The 25,949-nt window shown below is 45.7% G+C and overlaps 1 protein-coding gene across 3 annotated transcripts; it reads right to left on the bottom strand.

The window, feature by feature from the left end:
• Window positions 1-670: 670 nt before the first annotated feature.
• Window positions 671-25,371, bottom strand: SLC5A9 (solute carrier family 5 member 9). Of its 3 annotated transcripts, none has more exons than XM_086462023.1 (14): window positions 25,243-25,371; window positions 23,744-23,815; window positions 21,244-21,348; window positions 19,221-19,385; window positions 16,521-16,626; window positions 15,865-15,945; window positions 14,876-15,081; window positions 13,928-14,063; window positions 12,938-13,045; window positions 12,603-12,753; window positions 11,247-11,415; window positions 10,365-10,580; window positions 3,937-4,089; window positions 671-871 (listed from the first exon to the last, which is right to left on the bottom strand). In XM_086462023.1, exons 1-14 carry the CDS (start codon window positions 25,369-25,371, stop codon window positions 671-673), a joined length of 1,998 nt encoding a protein of 665 aa, XP_086318149.1. The 3 variants fall into 3 exon arrangements, with proteins under 3 accessions (XP_086318149.1, XP_086318148.1, XP_009948655.1); XM_086462022.1 differs by having other exon boundaries at window positions 671-879; window positions 3,942-4,089; XM_009950353.1 differs by having other exon boundaries at window positions 671-879; window positions 3,972-4,089; window positions 25,243-25,296.
• Between the last annotated feature and the right edge of the window lie 578 nt (window positions 25,372-25,949).

The raw sequence follows: 25,949 nt of genomic DNA, 5'->3' as shown, positions 1-25,949 counted from the left end.
AAACAGGCTCAGGCTTTGTAAGACCCACCGTCACACAACAGAGTGGGTAGGGGGGAGGAGGGGGGCTTGTGGAGGGCGGAGACGCCCCTGTCCCGAATGCCAATGGGGCAGGTGGGTGGAGACAGTCCAACACAGGTCATGGGGTGGCTGTGGGACACAATGTTGTCACTGCTGAGCTAATCCAGTGGTCCCATACTAACACCACCTGAATTCTAGCCATATGAAAAAACCTGCAGGTAGTGCTTAAGTGCACGAGTGTAAACCAGAAGTCCTTCCCCTAAGACCAGCAGTGCAAAGTCAGCCCTCAGCTGGTACATGAGGGGAGCGAGAATCCAGACGTGCCACAGCTGGGCTTTCCAAAGCTTTTGCTCCTTGCTGGGCTCAGCTCTGCACCTTTAAAATTGACCCCAGGTCTCCTGACTTGACCTGCATGCTGTCCCACACATCCCAGATGTGACCAGTGCTGAGTCTTGGTCACACCTTATCTTATGGAGAAAGCGAGCCCCACAGTCATTTCCAGCAAGGAGTGCCTCTGGGGAAGGGCTGTGCCAAGGCCTGCCGGCGCCTCTGGGGACCATCACCAGGGTCTCTGTCACCCGATGCTTCTGGCTTAGACATGAAGATGAGGACCCCTGAGAGAAACCAAAGCCACATGCTCTCTGACCCCACCTCAACTGAAATAAGCCCACAGAAAGATGTTAATGCTCAGCAGGAGAATAGCATTAACATTGCAAACAGTCTTCCATAGGGGCTTTTCCTCGATGCTGGTGAGTCTCTGCTCCAGGGCAGCTCTCTCCTCCTGGGACAGGGTTGGCGTGGGGCCGGTGGACAGACCGCAGAACCACAAGTACAGCATTTTCCAGCAGGGAGGCTTGGCTGCTGCGAGAGAGGGACCAAAAAAAAGGGTGTTATCATCTAGCTGGGACTCTTCTCTTCCTCCTTCCACTAGTTTGAAGGTGCATTGACCAACCTGCAGTGGGGCTTGAGCTAAACCTTGGATGAGAGATGCAAGATGAGGGGAGGGGAGGGAAGGGGAGGGAAGGGAAGGGAAGGGAAGGGAAGGGAAGGGAAGGGAAGGGAAGGGAAGGGAAGGGAAGGGAAGGGAAGGGAAGGGAAGGGAAGGGAAGGGAAGGGAAGGGAAGGGAAGGGAAGGGAAGGGAAGGGAAGGGAAGGGAAGGGAAGGGAAGGGAAGGGAAGGGAAGGGAAGGGAAGGGAAGGGAAGGGAAGGGAAGGGAAGGGAAGGGAAGGGAAGGGAAGGGAAGGGAAGGGAAGGGAAGGGAAGGGAAGGGAAGGGAAGGGAAGGGAAGGGAAGGGAAGGGAAGGGAAGGGAAGGGAAGGGAAGGGAAGGGAAGGGAAGGGAAGGGAAGGGAAGGGAAGGGAAGGGAAGGGAAGGGAAGGGAAGGGAAGGGAAGGGAAGGGAAGGGAAGGGAAGGGAAGGGGAAAACTCTGCCTCAACCATGTACAGCACAGCCTGATTACAGTTGGTTGATTTCAACACTAATTGTTTATTAGTTAATTAACAGACCTCCTCCTCCTCCTCCCTGATCCCTCTTCCATCCACTTTCACAAATTCCTGAGATCATGATGGTCCATTTAGAGATATCCTGGCTTATTTATTACACATGAAATGCTGAGTGAAGTATGAGATTTAATTGTCAGCCCTGTGCCATGTGTGTTTCACTAGCTGTTCTTTCCAAATATAACATTTTTTTGAAATGCAGAATGCTACAAGGCCTTGAAAAAGTTGTTACCTGGAAAAAAACCCCACAACCCTCATTAAACTGTCAGCTGCTGAGTTTTGCATTTCCTTTCCCATCATTACTAATTACCAAAATACCAAGACTTTTGTTTATAAAAATCTGATATAGTTAAGTGAATTAGGAATTGATAAGAAATAATAAATAATGCTGAATGGCTACATTCAACTTAAACCCAAACTTACTCTATTGGGAAAAAAAAAAAAAAAAAAAAAAAAAGATATTTCTTTCATTGTTTGCTTCTGTTTAGCTTGGCTGTAATTGGTATCAGTGTCCTTTAGACTGACCAGCAAAAGGAAAGCATGAAGAAATCTTGTGTATGTTCCTTTCTTCTGAGATTTCTGTTCTGTAACCTTGGAAGGTCAAAACCAGAAAGCTGCAATTTTTTTTTAATGGATTTGCAGAATAAACCTCTGTCCACTCTGAAAAGAACTTGCCTATGTAGCATCTCCTGCTACTGTTCTGTCTGCTGACAACTCTTTAAGCTCACTCAACTCTTTTTGCCTTCCTTCTTATTAAATACTCTTGGTAGTACATACAGCTATTTAAGCAGTTTGCGGCTGAGTTTTAACTACGGCTTATGTCCTAAGGGAAGATGAAAGATCCTATTGGCATAATGTAAATGAGAAAGCTGAGGCTTGTAGATTTATCCTAACACTGAGGTGTTAGAGAGCAGTGGAGGGGAAAGGGACCTGGGGATCCTGGTGGACAGCAGGATGACCATGAGCCAGCAATGTGCCCTTGTGGCCAAGAAGGCCAATGGCATCCTGGGGTGTCTTAGAAGGCGTGTGGCCAGTAGGTCGAGAGAGGTTCTGCTCCCTCTCTACTCTGCCCTGGTGAGACCACATCTGGAATATTGTGTCCAGTTCTAGGCCCCTCAGTTCAAGAAGGACAGGGAACTGCTGGAAAGAGTCCAGCGCAGAGCCACAGAGATGATTAAGGGGGTGGAACATCCTTGATGTTGGGGGTGGCTGAGGGAGCTGGGTCTCTTTAGCTTGGGGAAGAGGAGACTGAGGGGTGACCTCATCAATGTTTATAAATAAAGGGTGAGTGTCAGGAGGATGGAGCCAGGCTCTTCTCAGTGATGTCCAATGACAGGACAAGGGTCAACGGGTGCAAACTGGAGCACAGGAGGTTCCACATAAACATAAGGGAAAACTTTTTCACTGTGAGGGTGACAGAGCACTGGAACAGGCTGCCCAGGGAGGTTGTGGAGTCTCCTTCTCTGGAGACATTCAAAACCTGCCTGGGCACGTTCCTGTGTGACTTACTCTATGTGGTCCTGCTCTGGCAGGGGGGTTGGACTGGATGGTCTTTCAAGGTCCCTTCCAACGCCTAACATTCTGTGATTCTAGGACATCCATGAAGTGCACATCTGCTCCCAGAGTCTCATGGTCCCTTTGGACCGTGATGCTATTTTGATATAGTATGTTACAGTATCACTGGGTGATTTGGGCCAGCAGAACCCACACAGGTTAAGGAGGAGGCATCTCTAGCACATACACAAGGGAGTACGTGCCCCTTTGCAATACATGCTCCTGGCAATGATGAGGAGAGGAAGGGCTGCCACTGTTTTGTGCTGAAAGTTGAAATTACAGAGTCTGCCATGACTTTCATAGTGCTAGTGGCAGCTGCAATTTTGATTATGCCTGCAGGAGTGCTATGGAGCTCCTCAAGAGCATCTTGCTGAGAAGGACAGTGCCAATGGGGTGACCAGCAGCACAGACTTCCACCCTCCCAAGGGATGTTTGTAAGTGGCCATTAACACCCACCTAAGGAGTCCAGCACAACATTAAGTGTCCAGGCCTGAAGTGTTAAAATAACACTGTGACTTGGGCAGAACTGGACTGGGGTAGTTTGCATGGGTAAATAACTTGTTCCAGGGAGGAGGTGGAAAAACATTTTACTCAGTGGTGGTTTTTATTTTTTTCAGGAATGGCATCTCTTCTGAGCCATTCAGAGGATTGTGACATGAAGACAAATGCTAGAAGATAGGTTGGGAGGAGCAAGAACTGCAACACTTTCATTTGTCACATCCTTATAACTGGTATACCCATAAATACAAACCCAGCTCCAGTGAATGCAGCAGATGGCCTCTTACGAGCTTTAGAGGGACTTGCATGAGATCTTGGCCACGCATTCGCATGCATATGAGCGTGCTTTGTTCACAGACAGCCACCCTACCTGCCTTCTCCTTATTGCCTGAATCTACACTTTCGATCAAGTCACTCTCTCCATTGGCTAGATTGATCTGTGCTGCTTCACTCTTGTAATTTTTCAGGTCAATGGCAGGTGCTTTTCTGTGTCTTGTCCACCACGTTAGGCAAGTGAGCTGCAAAGTGGGACAGAGAACAAACAGGTTATTGCCTGCCAGTCCCAAACTGGCATGCCAGTCATCTCCCTCTTCAAGGGGCAGAGATCCAAGACGGTCCTGAGAGACCTGTTCTGGGGCGATATTGTTCCCCCATTTTCTCTCACCTCCCTTCTGCACAGGTGCCCACACCCTGGAAAAGAAGGCTGGTACCAGCCAGTTGGAGCTGAAAAGCCAAGAAAAAATGTGAATTAATCTAGTTTCTTTCCCTCTATTTTTTAAATTAACCTGTTCCATCCTTTTCTCTACCAGGAGTAACCTTTCAGTAGACATTGAAGATGCAGCTTCCTATTTGCTAGGCTCACTTGATTGACATGAAATAATGATGTTCTGTGACCAGAATGGCAGCTGTCCAATGGGGACAGTAAATTAAAAAAAAAAAAAAGAGGAAGCTAAGATAACCCTCTCTGGATACAGTCAATCACAGACAGCAATTGTGCCCTCAGCGGAGAAAGATCAGTTGCGTGCTGGCATGCAGATATACGGCCACAGGGGCACGATGCAGTTACGTGGCCATAAGGGCATGATGCAGTTTATAGCCATGGGAACAATGGTATTTGAGCAGCTCCTTCTCTGGGACATGGGCAGAGACTTCTGTCTCATCTCAGTTGTTGTATTATAGGAAAAGAAAACCCAGTGTGAACAGTAAACCCCACAGTTAGGACAAGCTCACATCAAAGAGGTAGCCTGCCCTTCCAAATGAGTTTATCTCCGGGCTTAGTGGGAAAAATAGCAGTATTGTGTCTCTACTCTGCAACTGCAAGTATGCGTTCAAGAAGTGCAACTACATGGGCAGACAGAGCCATGACAGCGAATATCAAGTCACAATTTGCAGGGAGGATTATACCATATGTTAGACCAACAAGTGTAGTTACAAGTAGAAAAAGAAAGAGCTCTGGCACACATTGTAAGACTTGCCCCTCAAAATGCCTTTTCTCTTTTTTGTTTGTTTGTTGGTTTGGCTTTTTTTTCTTTGTTTTTTTAATTCCCATTTTCTCTATTGGGCCAATACAAGACATTACCTCTCTCTGCAGTCTTTCAGTGAAAGAACCATTGAAAGCCATGAAAGACGACCAGCCCTGGACAGGCTGCTGTGGCTGCAATGTGCTTTGCTTTACAAAAGGAGGAGGTCTGAAACTCTTATCCTAGGGCAAGTCTGAAAGTCTTCTTCTCCCTGGGACACAGGGAGTGCACAGGAGGCATTAATCTTGAAAATCTCACAGTGGGCCTTTTGCAGCTGTGGGGTGGGGTTAACCATCCCAGGGGCTCAGGTCTTTGAACCTAAGCCAGGCCTGCTGCTTCTTTGGCTGACATGGCACACCAAGCAGCTTGGTGGCATTGACACTTCCTAACCTCTGCAAACTCTGGCCAAGCCAAGCAGCGAGGACCACACTTATCAATCCCACTCAAATGCAGCTTCCCAGGTCTGTGCCCTCTTGCTCCAGCCTGCTGGCTGCGCTTCAGAGGAGCGCCAAGATGGGACCAGGACACAGTGCTGACAACAGGTCAGGCAAAGTCACACATTCGCCTGACAAGCGGCTGCCTCCCTGCTCCACCCGTATGGAAATGAATGTCTCAAATGGGTCACTTTCTTACAAAGTGACGTGAGTTTAATTTTTGAATTTTACACACAGAAATCTAGGCAAGAGTTTCCAGCTGACACAAAGTGTTGCATAATTTCCAGAAGATTTATAGCTTTATTTAAATCATTTTCAACCAAGATGAACACTGGGCAGGGCTAATCTTTCTTGTCACGATGTGCTAAATTGCTTTGATTTGATGATCCTCATCTTTCTCAAGGATTCTTTTTTTTTTTTTAATCACTCAGGAAATGTCACTGGAACATAGCAAAGTTTCAGGGTACAAAAGGATTTAAAAACCTTTTTTTTTTTCCTTTTCCCTCCTCTTCCCATGTGCCACTGAATGGCTGCTTCACATTGCAGCAAAATCTGCAAGGGCTGGAGTTTACCTGGGGCTCATACTCTGCCAGATGGGAGCAATTCCCAGTTGAAAGCAGCACAGACACACAGGTAAGCTTATCGCCCACTGACCCACCCAGGAGCTGGTGCTTTGACCATGGCCAGGTAAAACAAAGCAATACCCTAGAGGGCTCCTCGGTGAAGCATCATACCAATGCTCCAGCTTCAAGCTCCCGTGTGGTGAGTTTTGGCTGGCTGAATTCCTTGATGTCCCCCTTTCTCCTCTTTGCTATCACGAGAAGGACACATTCCCGGGCAGACCAGCAGCATCGTCTGGCTGTGGAGGCCACGACGGGGCTGGCTACACTTCCCTAGCACAGAGTCATGAAGGGATGGGGATGGGGCAGGGGGACGATGATGGCACATGTTTTGCATGCCTGGAGAAAGCAAGCAAATACATAAATAAGGAGAACTGCTGACACTGACTTGGACCTTCGATATTCTGCCTGAGGCCACCATGTCCAAGGGCAGCGGAGCAGGGGGTAGCTGCTTGGCGGGTCCCAAGGAGCCCTGTGGCTCTTCTCCCCACTGCAGAGCCATGCATGGGCACTGCTTGGGTGGCCCTGTGTCCCCCCCTTAGTTTGCTCCTCTACGAGTGTCTGGTTCCCACAGGAGCTGAGCATGCTTTGCTCTCAGTGCACTAAATGATGCTGTGGGAGCTTCAGTTGCAGCACCTCAGAGCGCACGGTGTGGGTTTAGGCCAGTCAAAACGGGCTTGGTGCTCTTCCTAGGCTATGCACCTAAAGGAGCCACTGAAGCCAGCCCTTAAGACACAGGGAAAACGTCCCCGACCTCAGAGTACATCAGGTGAAATTGTCAATCCATCAGCCTGTCTGGGTGAGCCCTGACCCCTGGGCAGGTGACCTGCTTGTGTAGCACTCATGGTTTGTGGGCTGTTCCTCTCCCTTTTCACTCTCACATTCTCCTTGGACAAGGGAGTTTGCAAGAACTCAGCAAAGCTTTTCTTTTGTTGTTTGTAAACCAGAATAAATCCTTCTGTTCCAAAATGCCATCTGGCACCTGACAGTTGTGTTTCAGCTTCACAGTCTCAAATTTAATTGTAAGCTCTTTTGCAGGATTTTCAAGGACAGCGTGACACAATATGGACTACCTACAATGAAGACATATGAACTCTGGAGCATACCAAACAAATTCCTTGCATACTTGTTTTCCAGCACAGCATCAATCACCACAGGGATGGGAGAGTGTCCAAAACAGCAGGAGAAAATGCTACAGCTTGCAGTTCTTGGATTGTAATTCATTTAAAGCCAGGCATATTAGCTGTACCACTCTCACATCAGATACAAATCTCTTTTCTGCTTTTGCCCATTTGCTATCTCAAAAGCATTGAGATTCAATATTTGAAGTGGTCCAGTGTAGATCCTCAGCTGGTGTGAAGCGGCATAACTGTGCTCAACAGCTGTTCCTGGTCTTTGAAGGCAATAGAGCTATGCTGATTTACATCTGCTGAAGTATGATCTATCACTATATTTCCTTGGCTTTTTCTTTGGTGGCTTACTTTTCTTTTCCTTTTGCTTGACAAAATAAACAGCATAATTCCTAGCTCTTATATGGTGTCTTTCATCATTACATCTCAAAGCACAGATAAGAGCTAGCAGAACTAGCCCCATGCGATTTTTATGGGGGAAATATCTGAGGATCTTAAAGTGAATTGACCAACACATGGGACTGGGAAGCACCAGAGCTTCAGACACCCTCAGCGAGGACACTCACTACCACCCTCCCCCTCTCAGCCAGTATCATGGGGACATACAGGCTCTTCACCACAGGTTTGCCCACTTGCATGCCAAAATCCAGCAACCTGAGGTCGCTAGTGGCCAAACACAAAGTTCATGTGGTAGTTTCTACCCAGAGGGTTGAAGTCTGACATGTCCATCCTGATTTCTACCACTTGCCCTTGCTTCCCAAAACCCTCCTCTCCTTGAGCCATCTCAGCACAGCCACAGACTAACTTGAGATGAGGAGACAAACCCTGCTTGCAGGACACCATGAGAAAGCATCCACCAAGAGTGATGGTCCAAACATACACTTGTGCTCATGTCTAGGCAAAAGTTGGGGTGAGTCTGACAGGAAAAATGAAAAATGTTGGGTGTAATGCTGCCCAATCAGATTCATGCCAGACAGGAAGCAAACCAGCAATGTTGGCACATACCTCAGCTTAAAACCCATGCCTTCACTTTAGCTGTTCTCTGAGGAACAAGGTCAGACATTTCCTGTTGAAATTGGGGATAAATAGTAGAAACTGAATGGAAATCAGACTAAAACTGAATGGAAATCAGACTAAAACTAAATAGGGGCAGACTCTCCCATTCTTACCAAGCTATGGGAAGAGGGAACTAGCTACAACTTAGTGGCACAAAATGCCTGGCAGCTCATCTCATTTTCCTTGTGGTGGGAAGATATTGAGCGTGGGGGAATACGTGGGATATGGATGGTCATCATCATCAGATGATGATTTCTGTGGGTCTCTGTATCCAGCTTCTCATTGCCACAGGCAGTGTAATTAATTCTTACTCATATTCTTCAACAGAATCTCTTATACAGAGGCCAAGCACTGAGCTCACCATTATGTGGGGTCCACAGCCTACCAAAAGGTTATCCAGAATATCCCTCTTTAGAAACCCCCCCCCCAAAAAAACCCCAGCCTATGTTTGTTCATGGCCAGCACTGTCCTTTAGGAAGCTCTCCTCCCTCCTTGGCTCTCCAGATGTACCTGGGGGACCAGCCACCGCCCCTTGTCCTTTGTTCCTCTGGGACAACTGCACACAGCTGTTTCAGACAAAATCCTATCCTCCCTGACCATCCAGCTGGCTTTCCTCCCTGGACTGCTTCCAGTCTGAATTCACCTTTTCTGAGCATTGGCTCTTTAATGAATATGTTAAATAAGGTCCTTTAATTACAGCACTATAAATTCACCTATTTCTACCGAAAGTCTGCTCTAAGGAATCTCTCATGATCATAACCTCTCTTTCCCTGATGCTATTATAGTAGGTCTTCATTCTGAATTCCCCCTCTTAAAATGTGCTTTAAATGTTTTTATATCTTGGAGGTCAGACTGTAGATGCTGTGGCCAGTTTCTTCATTTCCTGAACTGTTGGTATGATGTTCACTACTTGCCAGGGCTATGTTAATGCATTTTATCTTGCTATTGCTGTGGGCAGGGAGCACTGCACATGTTTAGTTATCACAGGTCAGATGATGAGTGGGAACTCATTAAACCACAGTAATTAATTGCTGGCAACCATCTGGCCACCCCTGAGCAGTAGTGAACAACGTAAGCAGCAGAACTAATGGTGCCTCCTTGCCAGTATTTCTCTCTCCCATGCGGATCCTCTGATAGCTAATAAAAGCTGAGACTTTATCTCAAAGCAGACACAAAGACAGTCTCTCTCTTTCTCTCTCCCTCTCATCTATCTGAGCACCTGCTTTCATTTAATCTTTAGGAGCAGGGTATCTTTGACACCACTAACATTCAATCAAACATTGATGGAACTGGTTAATACTTTACTAGTTATGAGGAAGCAACAGATAGAAAATGCTATGATGGCATCACCCTCATTTCCTCACGCAGTTAGACAGGAAAAAAAAAATAGGTCTTTTAAATCTATCCAGTAACCTTTGTTTGGAGGTAGATGGCAGTTTTGTTATATTGACAGCTGCTTTAAAATTTGGGACTGGGAAGAGTTGCTTTAAGGTTTTATTATATAAAGCCTCCCAACTCTGCACCATTTTAATGTGTTAAGTAAAAGAAAGTTGTGCCTGACTCAAAGATATTAAATGTAATTGAGATCACATTGGGACTAAATGTTATTTTCCTAAATGCCCATGTTGCAAAAGATATTAATCTTGTTTGCCTGCAAGATTGATGCTGGCTCTGCTGAAACAGGGTAGATGCTACAATTAGATATATTTAATTCCTCCTCAGCAGTGCTCTGTAATAGGATTTCATCTCCTTCCCCTTATTCTTTTCTTTCTATTCCAGTTATGATGGGCTGTGGTGTCTGCCCAGCTCTAGGCACAGCATGGGAACTCACACTCAATTTGAAGCACTCAGTGCCTCAGGAAGCATTAACACTATGCATCCTGGGGAATAGAAAGCTGGGGAGCAAGGGCTTCTTTGCAGCATATGCATTACACACCATTTCGTAACCATGGGAGGAAAAGCGGAGAGATTTCAGAGATTTTTTGAAATAAAACAGGGGCTCTGAGAAAAGGGTGCCACTGCAAGTCACTTACCTTTTCTTCAGGGATCGGTGGGGTGCAGAGACTAATAAGGACGATGACAATCGCAGTGAGGACACAGAGGATGAGAGCAAAGTAGAGGTAGTGCAAGTCCTTTAGCACAGCTGGTCTTCTGTCCTCCTCACCACAAGACGGTGTGCTATAAATAAACTCAATGATCATCCGAACAAGACCAACAGCTAGCCCAACCATGAGGCCCCAGAAAGCACCCTGAGAAAAGGCAAACATAAAGAAAAGGTCACTGCATGTGACTTTTTCTCTTTTCTTTTCTTTTCTTTTCTTTTCTTTTCTTTTCTTTTCTTTTCTTTTCTTTTCTTTTCTTTTCTTTTCTTTTCTTTTCTTTTCTTTTCTTTTCTTTTCTTTTCTTTTCTTTTCTTTTCTTTTCTTTTCTTTTCTTTTCTTTTCTTTTCTTTTCTTTTCTCTTGTCTTTTTTCTTTTCTTTCTTAGACTATGACCTTTTATGCCTGATGGAAACCCCCACACTGACATGCATCAAAGGAGGATGTTTTCAGTTAAAAATCCTCATTTTCTCTTTTTGCCCTTGAACATGGAACAGACAGCACAGACAATGCAAGTCTCCTCCTAACAACATGCCTCCAACTAGACTTTGACACATCGTCCCTAAAGTGCGTAACAACTTTGCCTTTTGTGCTTTCAAATAAGACTGCTAAGAAGTACCACTTGCAGTGGTTTCTTGGAAGCAAACACACATACACTAGAGACTGGGCTAAGATCCATTAATGCATGCCAGGAAAAGGCTGTCTAACTGTAATACTTTAGCTGGACTGGCTTTGAGCTTAAAGAGTCTCAAAGGCTAGGTACTGAGGGGAGAGTTATTAAGTATGTATATCAATTGGTTGTTGACACTCCACTTACAGGCTCATTAATCCTCTTGCAGAAGACTGACAAGATGAAGAGAGCTGTGATCGGTGGGGCTAGATAGCTGGTTACGGACTGAATGTAGTCAAAGAGCTTGCCGCTGTTGGCTGATTGAATGATTGGGATCCAGAGAATACTGATGACTACAAGTATGAGGATAAAGACTCTGGAAGACGGAGGCAAAATTGTATTAGTTCTGCAGGTGATGGAGTCCACCTGAAAATGAAGTTTTGCAGCAAAACGCACTTGCAATTGCTCTCAGAGTTTCCTAAGAAAAAATCCACAGGTCACTCTCAAGAAGAACCTTTCCCTATGTACACAGGAAAAGAGAAAATTGTTCTCTTTTGTAAGGTCAATACAACCAATTCCCAAAGCTAAGTCCACAGGTTTCAGAGAGAGCTAAGCTAGAACTTGCCAGTCAGCATATATGAGGGATCCACAAGGACATGGTGGCTCCCATTGTGAGCTGGATCAGTGCAAGCCCTTCGACCTAGTGTGTCCTAGAGAGTGACATGTTCTTCAGAGGACTGCCTCTTGAATGAGAGTGAAAGGGAGCAGGAAGCTTGTGGATGCAATCTTTCTACCACCTTTTCAAGCATGCTCAGTCTCGTGCCTTTGCCAAATTCCAACTCATTTGCTGCTTATTAAAATCGCTTCTGGTGTCCCAGGTGCACACCATAACCCTCCTTCATCTTTGCCCTGTATGTTACAGAGGTTTCTCCATATTGCTGAACAAGAGGTACTTCCCCTCTCACTACAGTCATGGAGTATGAGATTGCCTGCAGCCTTCAACCACCTCACAGCAAAGTTTAGAAATTAATGCTCATGACTGGAGAGGAAAAGCACCACAAACAAGCAGAACACATCTTAAATTCTGCTATTAGGAGAACTTTATAGGCCCCTCATATAATGCAGTACCAAAGCTTGCTCGCAAAGGGCACTATAACTTGTCACAGAGATAGAGAGCTGGGAGGCCCAGCTTTCTGCACTTTTCCCTGAAAAATGAGTAACTGCGATGCATCACTCCTATCTGATGCAAAAATAACATGTTCTTAAAGACCTCCTGTGACAGTGACTCCAGAGAAACTTTGGCTTTTTTAAAAGTTACATTTAAGGCAGTATTTAAGCTAAGTTTAGAGGAGAGGCAATGATCTACCTAGCTCAGTGATACACTAAATGTTTCTCTTTGACCAGGTCTATCTAAGATGAAGCTGCAAAATGCAATGCTTTTTCCCAGGCTGCATTCCTGCTCTATATTTTAGGTACCAGATTTTTATCAGTGAGTCTAGACTGAAGAATGTAAATGCTGCCCTCAAAACAGATGATGAGAGCAACGAGACAGAAAGTGAGGACCTGCCCACAACCATCAGCTCCTGCTCTGAAGCCTTTCTGCGGATCCGCTGCCAGATGTCTATAACGAAGAGAGTGCTGCTGCTGTTGAAAATGGAGGTGAGGGAACTCATCAAGGCTGCCATCATCACAGCAATCATCAAACCCCGGAGCCCTGGGGGAGCAAAAAAGGGAAGGAAAATCAGGACTAGATCTTTGGCCTCTCAGCACTGTTTTTTCAGCCCTATGTCTGGTAACTGCAGTAAGATTTCCTCATCCTTAGGATGGATAACGGCAGTCTGATTCCCCCATGCAGAGCATGGCTCAAGCCCACCTCCACAAATGTAAAGGTTTCTCACCATCAGGCAGGAGTTCTATCACAAGTTTGGGGTAGGCAATGTTGGAACAACCCACCGCAGCTCCACAGACCTTTTTACAGATGTCTGGGTCCACGCAGCCCACTTCATCTGTAGAAGACAGGAAAATAGGAAGCCAGTGTAAACCCTGTTGAGCCACAGGTTGTTTAATTCAAGGGGGCAAATCTTGATGCCTTGTGCAGTTTCGTATAGATTCGGAGGTGCAGCTGGAACACAGCTAGAATGAATGGAGCTAAAGAACATTTTACATCATAAAATAAAGGTGAAACTTTGAGAAGACATTTTGCAATTCTGTTCATGGTACAGATATAACTCTCCTGGATATTGCATAATTGTAATCCTTGATGATTTGTCATTTGTGGGAATTGGATTGTTTCCATGAACCTGTCAGCTGGGTTGCCAAGGATGTTGCAGGCTGACTTACTCCTGTTTGAGGAAATCTTGGGAGAGAGACACCTTCTTCCTAACCAGGGTGTTCTTTCCAGGAAGTGGTATGCTCTGGAGAAACAAGCAATGAGAGCTCTGTGGGAGACAACAGGAGGGGAACGCTTGCTCTTTCACAAAAGAGGGCTGTTTTGCATAATCCACCAGGAATTGAATGACTCTGAGTGGTAGGTTGTTAAAACTCTCACCAAATACCTAATGAAAGTGATCTATAGGACCTCAAGGACAACCTCAGTGCTCCATGTATTTCATCTCACTGACTTCCTGCAGGCAGACAGATGCATGCAATGTCCACAGCATGGACCTATATGCTCCCAATGGCAAAATATGGAGACTCCCAGTGACTTCTGCCACTGTGGGAGTACTAGAGGTGGAGGAAATGCATGGGAACAACATTGTGCAACAGGAGCCTCCACACGTATGCCTGCAGGACAGCAGTTTCTGAGGTGTAAAAGTTGGTGGACCTATGTGGGATTAGTGGTCATGGCAGGTATAAAGTCCTGTGGCAAGGAACATGGGAAGGCTTACCTGGGTAAAGAGCTCTGCTGATCATTCCTGGCATGACAATGAAAAACATAGGGAAGATTTTCAGATATCCTCCCAGCACTGATCCACCTTTGGCATGGGAGAGGTTCTTGGCAGAGAGAGACCTCTGGACTATCACCTGCAATCAGTGCAGAAAGGGAGTAGTGTAAAACAGAAACACTACAGAGAGAGCAGGATCCATCCTCTCTCTCTGTCTCTCGTTCTCATGGATGACTTTCATCCATCAGGATCCTAGAGTGTTTTGCATGCCAATGGCAACTTTCCCATCTCGGTTGACTGCAGGCTGCTGCTACTGCTCAGAGCTCAGTACACAGGCTATAGGAGAGGGCAGCGTGGAAATTTCCTTTACAGGAATAATTTCGCCCTTGACTGAAATGAAGCCACCTTGAGGACTGGAGACAGCATCTGTACAGCAGCAAGAGACAAGGAATGAAGCAGACTGTAGGTGTTTTGTTAAAAGTTCAGTGGTGGGTTTTCATCGTTATCCCATCTTAAAGCACAGAAGCACCATCTCTTGAGAAACAAATACAGTTTTCCTTGTTTCTAGCTTGGAAAGGTATAAGAAATATGAGACCTCTGGGAATGTGAATGGCTTGTCTGGAGGTCTACACAAGATCACTGCAGAGGCAGCTCCAGATCCACATTTTCATATCCTTGTCACGCTAATTGCATGAAGACACCCAGTACTGACCAGCCCACAGTGGGATAAAGATGGGAGAAGATGACCTGCTCTCTCTGCCCTAAGAAGTGCACCTTCTCAGCAGCTTGCTGAGAAGGTGAAGGGAGTGAGATACTCTGGTCTAGACTAGTAAAAAGGTAGTAACTCCTGCACAGTGGCATACAGTCATGTTTCAGCTCACAGAGCCACAAAGGAGTGAACTGGAAATAACAATGTGGTGGTTTGCCTGGATTGGGAAAGACTTTCTTTACCTGGTCAGTGCACCAGCACCAAAGAGCTAGCACAGACAGGCCAAATATAAGGCCAGGCCAAGGAATGTCTCCTGTGACTGGATCCCTGAACAAATGAAAGGCATCTGCACGTGGGAGGTGACAGGTTGTGTTTGGGACAATGATCTTCGGTATTGCTGTACTGTATTTCTCCTGAAGTCCTTCATACCAGCCAACTTTTTCAAATCCTGAAAAGAAAATGCAAGTGATTTAAGGTCTGGTGCTCCCCGCAAAGTTATTTCCTTATCTGAGTCTCATGATTACTTTTCTTTTCTCCTATCTTCCTCTCATCTCCTTCCTTTTCATTCCACCCTCGCTTTTGGCAGTCAAGGTTTTTACAAGAGTCGGCTGGATTTTGCCCAGACTCCTTGAGGTTTTAACAATGCACCCTGGAAGAGGATCAATGCAGGAAAATCTCCATGATCCTAATCTCCACAATGTCCTCAGCATCTAGTCTTTGCACACATACCCTCCGAGAGCTGAGGCAAGGTGGTATGACATGAAACAGGATATATCTATTTTTATGTTTGCCAAGAAGGCTTAAAGCGAAGACTTACAATGGACAGTTCCTTGTTGCTTTTTTATTTTTCTGTAATGCTCAGCTACACCCAGATGAATCCACAGTAACTCCCAAAGTCAACAGGGAAACTCAGCAGAATTACTCTGAATTTACATAAGCATAATGAGAGCTGGATTTGGCTCTGGAAATGCAATGTTCCAACCTCTTTGGCAACTCCAGGTAAACCCAAACCAGCAAGGTGAAGTTATCCAGAACCTCACCTCCATGCACAGTTAGTGCAAAGGATGAAGCAAGTCTGACGACTTGATGAATTGAGTTGTGCTGGTACTACTCCTGTGAGTGGTTAAAACTCATTTCTGCACTACACATGAAAGAGTGAGGTACCCTGCTAAGGTCTAATGACCTCAAGACTGTTAAATTATTGTATGATGCCCTTGCAGGTTCCCCTTACCTATGAACATGAGGACCAAAGCTCCCAGCACCATGATCAGGGTCTGCAGTGCATCTGTGTATATCACAGCTGTTAAACCACCTGTCAGGAGAACCAGAGACAACAGGCAGAATGCATCGCTATGTACAATGAAACAGGTACCTCACCTGGAAAAAGGTTTGCCTTGGCCCCAGCCCTGTGATTTCCAGACAGACCCATTGGGAGAAGCTGGCACTGAACTGGCCCCCAGGAGCCTATAGCTGTCACAAACCCTTCTGTGAGAAACGGCCTAAAAGGCTTGTCCACATCCATGACAGGACTTGAAGGCAGTTTGGCATCTTAATACCTAAAGATGCTAACATTGCAAAAAGAGAAAAAAAAAAAGAGCAAATGTGGGCAATGGTAGCTATTTGCACAGAGGGAGCTGGGAGCCTTCTGTAGTGTTAGAAAATTCTCTAGGAAACAGCGATGTTCCCCCCATACCAGTTTCCCTTGGGCCAGGAGGGGAGAGGGGAATATCCAGACGTCTCCAACAGCTGGGAGTGATGGGGCAGGTACTGCCAGCAACAAGGGCAATCTCTCCCTCAGCCAGGACCTGAATGCTTTCCTCTATGGAGGAAAGGGGAAATTTATATCCTGGGGTCCAACTTATGTTTCTTTTAAAATTAGCTATTTACCAGCGATGGTGTAGACAGCAGTCACTGCTAGCAAGACCACAGTGGACAAGTAGAGGTTCCAGCCCAAAGAGATTTGGATGAACAATGCTCCGGAAAAAATGTCTGTCTGGAACAAAAAAAAAACCCAAGGGCAGTCTGGCATTAGTAGTGCTTTGTGCGAGTGAAATCTAATAAAGCAGCCTGCAGCCCTCTGCGGCTGAAAGCACTGATGAGAGAGGACACCACGAAGGTGAAGCAGAAGAGGAGACCATGGGGCTGTTGGCTGTGAACTTTCTTGTTCTGGGTGTAAGGAAAATCTTTCCTTTAGGTCAGAGCTCTTAGCATCTGGAAGTTTGGGCAGCAGGAAGGTAAAAGTCAAGGTCCTATGCCAAGGACTAAAAGTCATCAAAATAAAGACTACCTTACAGGCAGCCTTCATGGCATGTAATCCTCACTGGTAGAGAGGGGTATTGGTGGAAATTGTCACACCTTTTGCTGGCTGTGAAGACATCTTTGGGGAGAAGGAGACCATATATCCACAGGCAGACACAGGAGAGAAAGGGGGGGCAAATAGCAGCGGCCAGGTTCTTCCCAAGACTACAACTTGGTGGCCTAGTGGCCAGGAGACACTCCTGCTTGAAAGACCCCTAAAGAATCACTGATGTCTTGTGCCATGATTTACTTATCTGAAAAGGTCAACAGCTTGTTTTTCTATTCATGGAGTTCAGCATACTGGAATGACTGCAGAAAAACAGGTTATACCTGCTGAGGACCTCACTAGAAATACAGAAACCCCCATCGGCTTTGTTTTGTTTAGACCTACTGACAGAGAGAGTGAAACTGGGCAAAACCTGGCATATACGCAGATAACATCATTCAAATGCAGAAGGTGATATGGGAGATATGTATGTTGGGAAATCAATTTGAAGGACACCTGCAAATCTGGTATGGGGTGAGATACAGGTAGAGTCATTTGACAAGAGAGACAGAAGGGATGATAGGGCAAGATTTCTATTTGCCGTGCCTGAAATAAGGACCTTAAAAGCAAGCACCCAGTGCAACTCCTGACCTCTGCAACCCTGAGACAAGACCAACACTGTCAGTACACCACAGGAGCTACTGTGTCTTCTGGTTTTTGACTTCCCAGCAGGAAATACAAACATCTCTGTAGCATGCAGGATCAGTCCTTTGACAACACTGTTTATTGAGATCTCTGTTTTTCTTTGCAAGCAGGGAAGACTCCTCAATGCCCTAGCTGCTAACTTATGTTTGGGCAAAAAGCACAGGGAGAAAAATCCTTCTTGTAACCAACTGCCTGCTGTCCAGCCAGCTGCTAAATGAGCTCTCCACAAACAATAGCATCGCTTAATAGAAAGCACCTGTCATGCCCATAAACTCCACCAGCCACATCCGTCAGCCATGCGTGAATTAGCTGCACAGAGAAAAAACCACTGAGATGAAACAGCAATGACTGAGGCCAGGGTCCTGCTCCGAAAGGCATTGGCAAATACTGCTCTGCTGAAGGTCATTTTGAAAGACTGGTCTGTTTTCACCATGTACATTGACTAGCTGTGCACATTGTGGTGCTGTTGCAGGAGAGATCTTTCATTTACCCCTCATGGGTAAAGAAGCTTCAAATGCCTCTTTGCAAGACGTCATCCTGGGCAATGCTTCAATCCCACAGAGCAAAGCTCCTGGAGGCAGTGGTGAGAGCAATGGGTGACATGACCAAGAGCTGGCCATTAGAGGAGGAAATCTGTCCCATAGTCCCAGCCTGGAACTCCTCTTAATGCACTTCCCAGCACCTGAGACATAATAAACCTGGGAGAAGGACCCTGAAGCCATCTGCAAAAGGCACAGGGGTGCCTCATCTCCAGTCAATGTTTTCCAAGGCAATTTGACATCTAAATACTTCAGTAGGGTCAAGTGAAAACTGGCTTGACTGGCCATGTGACAATCAGCTGGAGACAGAGGACTGACATTTTCAGTCTCTGTAATGGACTCTGAAATACAGTCCTCTCCCTCCAAGGACACAGGTAGCTCTTAGCAAATCTCTGAGTGTAAGTTCTGCCTCTTTATTAATAGCATTTAAATGAAGGGAAATACCCAGCATTTTACATTGCTTTTTGGCTACCAGCAGGGTACAATGCTACAAGCAATTCAGGAAAGATGCTGAGTTTTGTCTTAAGCCAGAAGCTACCTCCTTTTTACCATACCATTTTTATACAACACAAGCAACAGAAAGAGAGGAATAGCCATAACATACCTAAAGCTGAAAACTCAGCTACAACAATAACAGCATGTTTATGATAATTTAAGAGAATGTCACATCTACAAGATGCGTCCAGCCAGATCCTCAGATAGGGTAATGTTGCAGTTCCTCTGTCTATATTGCCTAAGATTTGGTCTGATAGAAGAGGAAAAGCAGGCAGATGTCTTATGGTACTTACACTGTTTAGTAATTAGCTGCCATATCCCTATAAAGTTCTCGCTGTGCATTGCTGTTTAATGAGGGCTTTGTCTCTTAGGACAGATCTCTGTGATCAATACAGAGGCAGGTATTTACTTGAGGGAAGCAGCACACTAACACACTGCTACTGTTTCTGGTAGCTGAGCTGGTCCTTTCAAGGACATCTGAGTTATCTCTGAGCAGCCCTGCACTGTACCAGGATGACCTACCCCTGCCCTAGACACAAGGGTTGTGTTCAGTTGGATACATACGGATATCTTGGTGAATATATAGAGAATAAGGGACAGCAAGGACATGTAGATTTGTATCCTCTGCCCTCCAAATCTCTTCTGCAGGTATTCAGGCATGGTGATCACTCCTGCTGCGATGTAAACAGGCACAAATATCCAGCCGAGAGCCAGAAGTGCCCAGGTAGCCTGTTAAGGAGACAGAGAAAATAAAGGCACAAGTTTCAACACATGGAACATCCTTTCTTTCTGTGGACACTGTTCTTTCAGTGAACATCCTAAGAAAACAGAAAGGTACAGTGCCTTGCAATGTATTTGGGAAGCAGTCTGACTTTTTCTCCCTGATCAGATGAGATGAGGAGGATTTATTACAATACAATTAGAAGGTTTTGAAGTTATCCTCCTAAGCCCTGTGTCTCTCTGTCATAGGTGGCCCATCCTGTTCCATCTCCTGGTCTTTTGGGCAAGATGGTATATTCTGTTGCTCTGGATGTCTGAAGGGTGGTGTATTGGAGGCCTTTGAAACCACTGATGCTGTGGCAGTGAAGAGTTAAGTGATTCAGAGAAGGATGGGAGCATCTGTTTGTTGCTTGATTAGCAAGTGATGAGGCTGAGGCAGCAGACTGTCCCTGCAGAGCATAAAAATAAGCAACAGCAAGACTCTGCCGGGATGTTCTCCTTGCAGGCTGACACAGATGTTCTTCTATTGCTGGTAGATAAAGGGGCAGTTCAATTGCTTTGCCACAGGTGAAGGGCTTTTTGGAAGGTGTAAAGGCATCTCCCATTAGGTATTTCTTCTCTGAAACTCAGCAAAAACCCAAACAGGAGATCTTGAACACAAAAGCCATTGGATTATCAAACCTCACTTCCTGGCTCTCTCAGGCCATTACCTTTCATCCAAGTACCTGATGTTGGTCTAGCTTTTGCTTTGATTAGTTATTTAAGTTATCAAAAATTAAGCTGAACCCTATGAGAAGAGATTGTGAGTGATTGAGGAGAACAGCCATGGCTCCTGTAGTGGCAGAGACTGGCTTAGGTAAAAATGCTCATATGATCCCTGCAGCTGAGTGATGTCCCATGACAAAGGGAGAGAGTAATGGCATATCTAAGGTCCCTTTCCAATCTGAAAGAAAAGAATCTAAACTCGTGAAGTTAGATTTGCACTGACACACAATCTTGTCTTCGTGGGCTTCTAAAACGACTTGAAGAGATTTACTTAAAGTACAGTGATATTGGTATGACCTACATGCACCAGACTGAACACAGGCTCTGGTTTCTTCACAAGGGACTTAAAGGTGATCTTAATGGTTTAGAAAAAAACAAAACAAAACAAAACAGTGGCATGAATAGATATCCCAGGAAAGAGCTTTTGGTGGGCCCTGCCTCTGCATGGTGAGTATCCGGCACTATTAGCAGTCTCTGCTGATACAGAGAAGAGATTTAGAGTTAGGTGAGTGATGTTTATTGTGAAGCTGGCACTAATCTCTCTCCTCATCATTGCAGCTGAGAAATTTCATTAGCATCACACACAAAGGGCCTGGTTTTCATGCTCTGTGTGGTGTCAGTGGCAATTTTCCAGGCCATTTCAATAGGGCAGAATGAGACCTGCCTTCACACCCAGATGTTCACCCCAGAGATGTCACATTTTGGCAGCTGACAGGTGAATGCAGTGTTGCCAATTCTCATGGCTTTACACTGAATTTAGGAGCACGTGCTGCTTTTTTTTCAAATTCTTTGTACCCAGAATGCTGTGATTATCCAAGTACCTTTTCAGCATTCATTATTTTAACCTTCATGAGAGCAGACTAAAGTTTAAAAATACGGCCATGTGCTTCTGGGAAGGTCAAAGAGCTAATAATTTTAGTGGATTCCACTTAAACTATAATAAAGAACTCATGTTTTTAAGGCTGTCTGAATGTCTGGAAGCTTCTCTCCTGAGACTTGAGAACTTGTAGTTGCTGATACTTTTAGCATCCGATTTTAAAGAAAACCGCCCGGTCCCTTTGTAAACAGTGACATCTTAGTTGACAACTTAACTGACTCTTACATTCCACTCAAAGCCCCCAACAGCAAGGCCTCCAGCTGCTCCAGTGCCTGCCAGGCCAATAAATAAACCACTGCCCACGTTGCTCGACATCAGGGATGCTCCAATCTGAAACACATCACACAGGCACAAAAAACAGAAAGTCACCTTCTCTATCAGCCCAAGCATTTTCCCCAGACACTGTCTTTCCTCGTCAGCTTGCAGGTAGGTAGCTGGGTGCTAATAACAAATTGGGTTTTCATTCTCCTTTCAAAGAAAACTATGTTTTTATGTTTTAAAGCAAGTATGTCTGCTCCCTTCCGCTGCCCCTACTCCAATGCAAAGATTAATCTCAGCATCAGGGTTCACTTTGTTAATGGTTCTCCTGAGATGCACACCTGTTATGGGGAGTACAGCGCAGTGAGGGAACTCTGGTGGCAGCCACAGATACCTCAGTGTCCATGAAATGTGATGGATTTCTCCATTCCCTTGTTACTCAGCCAGCAACACGCCTTCTCCAACCTTGCTGAACCTTGCTCTACCTCTCCATGTTTTGCTGCCAGCCCAGCCTGTTTTAAGTCTTGCACTGAACATGCATGTGGTTGTTTACACAGCTATGGCAACAGGAGTGCTTTCTTGGAGCCTCTCCTAAGGGAGGAAATTTCTGAACTGTAGCAGGGATGTTAGAAACATGCAGACCTTTTGCATTTAGTGTCTACACATAGGTTCAAAGGTATTCAGCTCTGCAGTAGGCTGGAAAATGCTAATGCCTCAGGTTAACTTTAACTCTAGGCTATGTGCATGGTAGGCTGTTCCTACCACAACTTATTGACACCCCAATTGGAAGAATTCAAGCTCCAAGGCGCTTTAAACAGGGCAAAGACTATCTGACTTTATCACTACTTTTATTTAGCATAAAGCCTCACCACCTTCCCAAAGGACAAGTCTAGCCCTTTTGTCTCTAGAGGAAGTCTGCTTTTAGCCACGTTGCCTATGAGGAGATTTTCTCTCCTTAGTACTGCTACATGTGAAACAAGGAATGATGGCATTTGATCTGCTTCTCACCTCTGAGCAAGGTAAAACATTAATATGGCATTAACACCCACACTGATTCCTGCCAACAGCTCTGCCTTCTTCTCTAAGAAAACTCTTGATTAGAGAGCTGGCTGCTGCTACATGAATTTGCAGCTGAGGTGGGGACTTTTGCTCTCAAAAAATGTAAACAGTTTTCCTGATATCAGACACGGAAATACAGAAGATACATTGCACAGGAGCAGCAATGTAATATCAGGGTTTAGTTGAGGCTGTCTAACACACAATAGAAATCTGTCACCCCTGTAAAAAAAAAAAAAATTCCAAATCCAAAAACATGTAAGCCAGTCATGTACTCAAAGCGAAGGCCATGAGGAGCTGAGCCTGCAGGACTGCTGCAGAGGTGGAATTAGCTGTCTGACAAACAAAACCGAAAAGTGAATAGCATTAGAGATTGCTTTGAATGGTAAGTAATGAGAGCCAAAAGCCAACCTGTACCCAACAGACTCTGTGGCTACATGTGGTTGGAGCCAAAAGAAATGAGAAATTTTTTTAAAAAAATAATTATTTTGGGGAAAAAAACGTTCCATTTTAGTATCTTTTAATTTTCCCTCTTCTAATTAGAGAAAACCATCAAGCTAAGCTTTTCCATTAAATGTCGCTTGGCTGAGACAGAATAATAAAGAACATTTAAGAACTAACAGATTTTAGAGAGGTGTATGAGTCTCTGATGGAAGAAGTTGAAAATCTAGCCTAGTGAATTTATGGGCAATGTACATCCAAAGGAAAAAAAATTAAAAATATAGTGTTTTGGTTAAGAAGTGCATTCCGTTACCCACGACTCACTGGAGAGATATATGGTGCTAGAGTCTGGCATTGGCTGAGAAGGATCTTTATTCCTGTGGCATTTTTATTTCTTTCAAACTTTAAATTATCTTTATACGTACCTTTCATTCCCGAGAAAAGGCACCGTCAATAGATTTTCTTTTTCTTCATAGTGAAGATTTATACTTCGGTGGTTTGAAGTTTATGTCCTTTACATCATTAGTCAATAATCTCAACTTTAAATAGCAAGGGCTCAAAAAGTCCTGGCCTTTGGGATTATTTTTTCTTCAATCTCTAAATGCTCTTTTACTGGATAACACATTCCTAGATTACTTAAGACTCTCTTGGCTTGGGGACAACAGTATCTTTGGTGAGTTGGGGCCAGAGTTTCAAACTCAGCTAGGCAGTCAGCACTGCCTCGCTTCCACCAATGTGAACATTGTTATTGCTGACTTTAGCAGAGAAATTGAAAGTTGAAAAAAACGGAAGATGCTGAACTATCTTTTTGGCCCAGCAGCTTCATGCTTTAGCCCATTCCTGGTGGATCCTCTTTATCTCAAGACTACAGTCAAAACATGCATGGACTGGGTCCCCTCACTAGCCCTGCCCTCCTTAGATCTGGAATTGCTTTCCAACCATGAGAAACAGAGGGATGCATTTCACTCACAGGCCACCAAGTCATGGATCGTCCCGCGAGGAAATAGCCTCCAATGGTCCCCCGGCGTGCTCGTATTGATGACTGGAAGCACAGGAAAAAGAAAAGTGTTTTCCTCCACCCACACACCCCCAAGTCAGACACAATGCCCATCCCAGCAGCCTTGAAACACCCCGTCAGCAACCTCTTGTACCACCCTAGTCCTACTTCCTTGGGTGTTACCGCAGTCATCTGGCTCGCCTTACTCAGAGCAGCGCAGCCAGGTAGTGCATGGCTCTGATACAGGCTGAAGCGGGGCTCCTGTGAAAGGCATCCGATTTTGAGAAATATAGGGGTTTGTCTGCTCTCAGCCATGTGAAGATATGTGTTTGCAGCTCCAAGAAAGGCTGCCCACCTTCTGATGAAGGTATGCATTAAGAGGAAGCACTTACCTCCTCACTGTCCAGCAACCCTAACAGATTCCTTCGGAGCCAAATAAAAGAGAACATGGCACAGGGGTGAGAATCAGAGAACAACCTTGTATCCCATGGGATGCCATCAAGGACTGAATTTGGGCATGACATGCAGGTGCACTCCAGGATGGCTGGCAATGCCCTGCTGCAGCTCCTGCTGCCTTGCTGCTTCCTACTGCTGTGAGTTCAGGATTTCCGGCAGCCCCACACTTGTATGGCCACATCACACAGCCCCATCTAGGAACTGCATGAGAACTGCAAGGCTTTCAAGAGCAATAAGATGTCCATAGGCCAGCAAGCCCCTCTAATGAGACTAAAACTGACTGTGCTTCCTGCAACCAGGAGCTTGCAGTCAGGGACCATAATAAAATGGTTTGCTGCAACATGCCTATGCATGTGGCAGCACTCAGACCAGCGACTAGCACTGCAACCAAGGCAGGAGAAGCCTGAATGCCTGGTCTCAGCATCAGCTCCAAAATTTTTTTTTGTATCTGTTAAGTATGCCAGACTTCACCCATTGCTTCTGCCTCTCTGTGTAGGTTTCTGATAGTCCAGCTTTGGAAAGAAGCTGCTGTACCTATTTAATGACTTCTTCTTGAATGCACCAACCGTGAAAGAAAGAACACTTCAGCCAACCACAGCACCATAGGTCTTTATGAAAGAAGCCTTCACAAAGCAACATGAACAGATAATTAGCAACAATCTTTCCAAAGCCTTTTAAAGTCCCATTTCAGTCTTCTCCACTCCAACCCTGGCTTTTCTTTTGCCCCCTGCCTGCCCACACCCTGGTTTGAGAGTAGTTTGCAGCACAGGAGGTAGGTATCAGCCCTAGAACAACCTCCGGGGAATGATCCCTTAGTTATCCCCATGTGGGGATGGGTGTGAGAGCTCACAGGAAGACCACTGTCACCCCCAAACTTGCTCAATAGGCCCTCGGACAATGGTGTGTGCCGAGGATGCCCTTTGCAGGCAAACACCTTTGTACCCAAGAGGGGTCCAGGGAGGATCAAAGGCTCTTCACCTGAGGCAGACCTAAACCCAGTCACCTCAAGTACTCACCCATATCCCGACAGTAAGGACAAAGACAAAGTAAAAAACCACGACAATGATGTCTGCCACTCCAAATGCCACTGCCGTGTCCTCCGGGAGCGTGGGCAACTCCATGGTGGCAGGGGTCGGCTGGCTCATGGCTGCGAATGAAATGTTGATTTTCTTTCTCACACTGAACTTTGGTGCACATTGGCCTTCATCGCTTCCCTTGTAATAATTAACAGGGTGGAGAAGGTGTGAGTGAGGAGCAGGAGCCAGGCAGGACTGTGGCTAATATTTTCACAGCTGGCCCTAGCAGGAGCTTTGGCTCCATAGTTCATCAGTGAGGACTCCTCCCCTCCCCCCCCCCCCCCCCCCCCCCCGCCCCCAGGTCTGTGGTGTTAGCATCCCTCCCAGATGCTCCTGCATCCTTTTACTAGCGGTCCCCCCCGCCCATTTACCCGTTGGTGACAGCCACTGGGATGGTAAATGGGTAAGTGTCATATTGTTTTGTCCCCCGCCCCTCTTTCATATCACTTTCTCTGCAGCATCCCGGAGAGAAAAGTTCCTCCTAAGAGGAGCTGCCAGAGTGGGGAATTGGTCTTTCTTCCTGGTGCAGGTCGTAAAGATACTGATCTGTGCAGGATGGGTGCAGCACCTGCACCCACCCCCCAGGGCCAGGACCAGCCACAGGCAAGGGCACTGGTGTTCCTTCCCTCACTTATCCAGCCATATGC

This window comes from Leptosomus discolor, chromosome 3, assembly GCF_034619465.1.
Source record: "Leptosomus discolor isolate bLepDis1 chromosome 3, bLepDis1.hap2, whole genome shotgun sequence".
Classification (NCBI taxonomy): domain Eukaryota; kingdom Metazoa; phylum Chordata; class Aves; order Leptosomiformes; family Leptosomidae; genus Leptosomus; species Leptosomus discolor.
The sequence above is the reverse complement of the archived record's forward strand: the minus strand, read 5'-3'. Positions and strand labels throughout refer to the sequence as shown.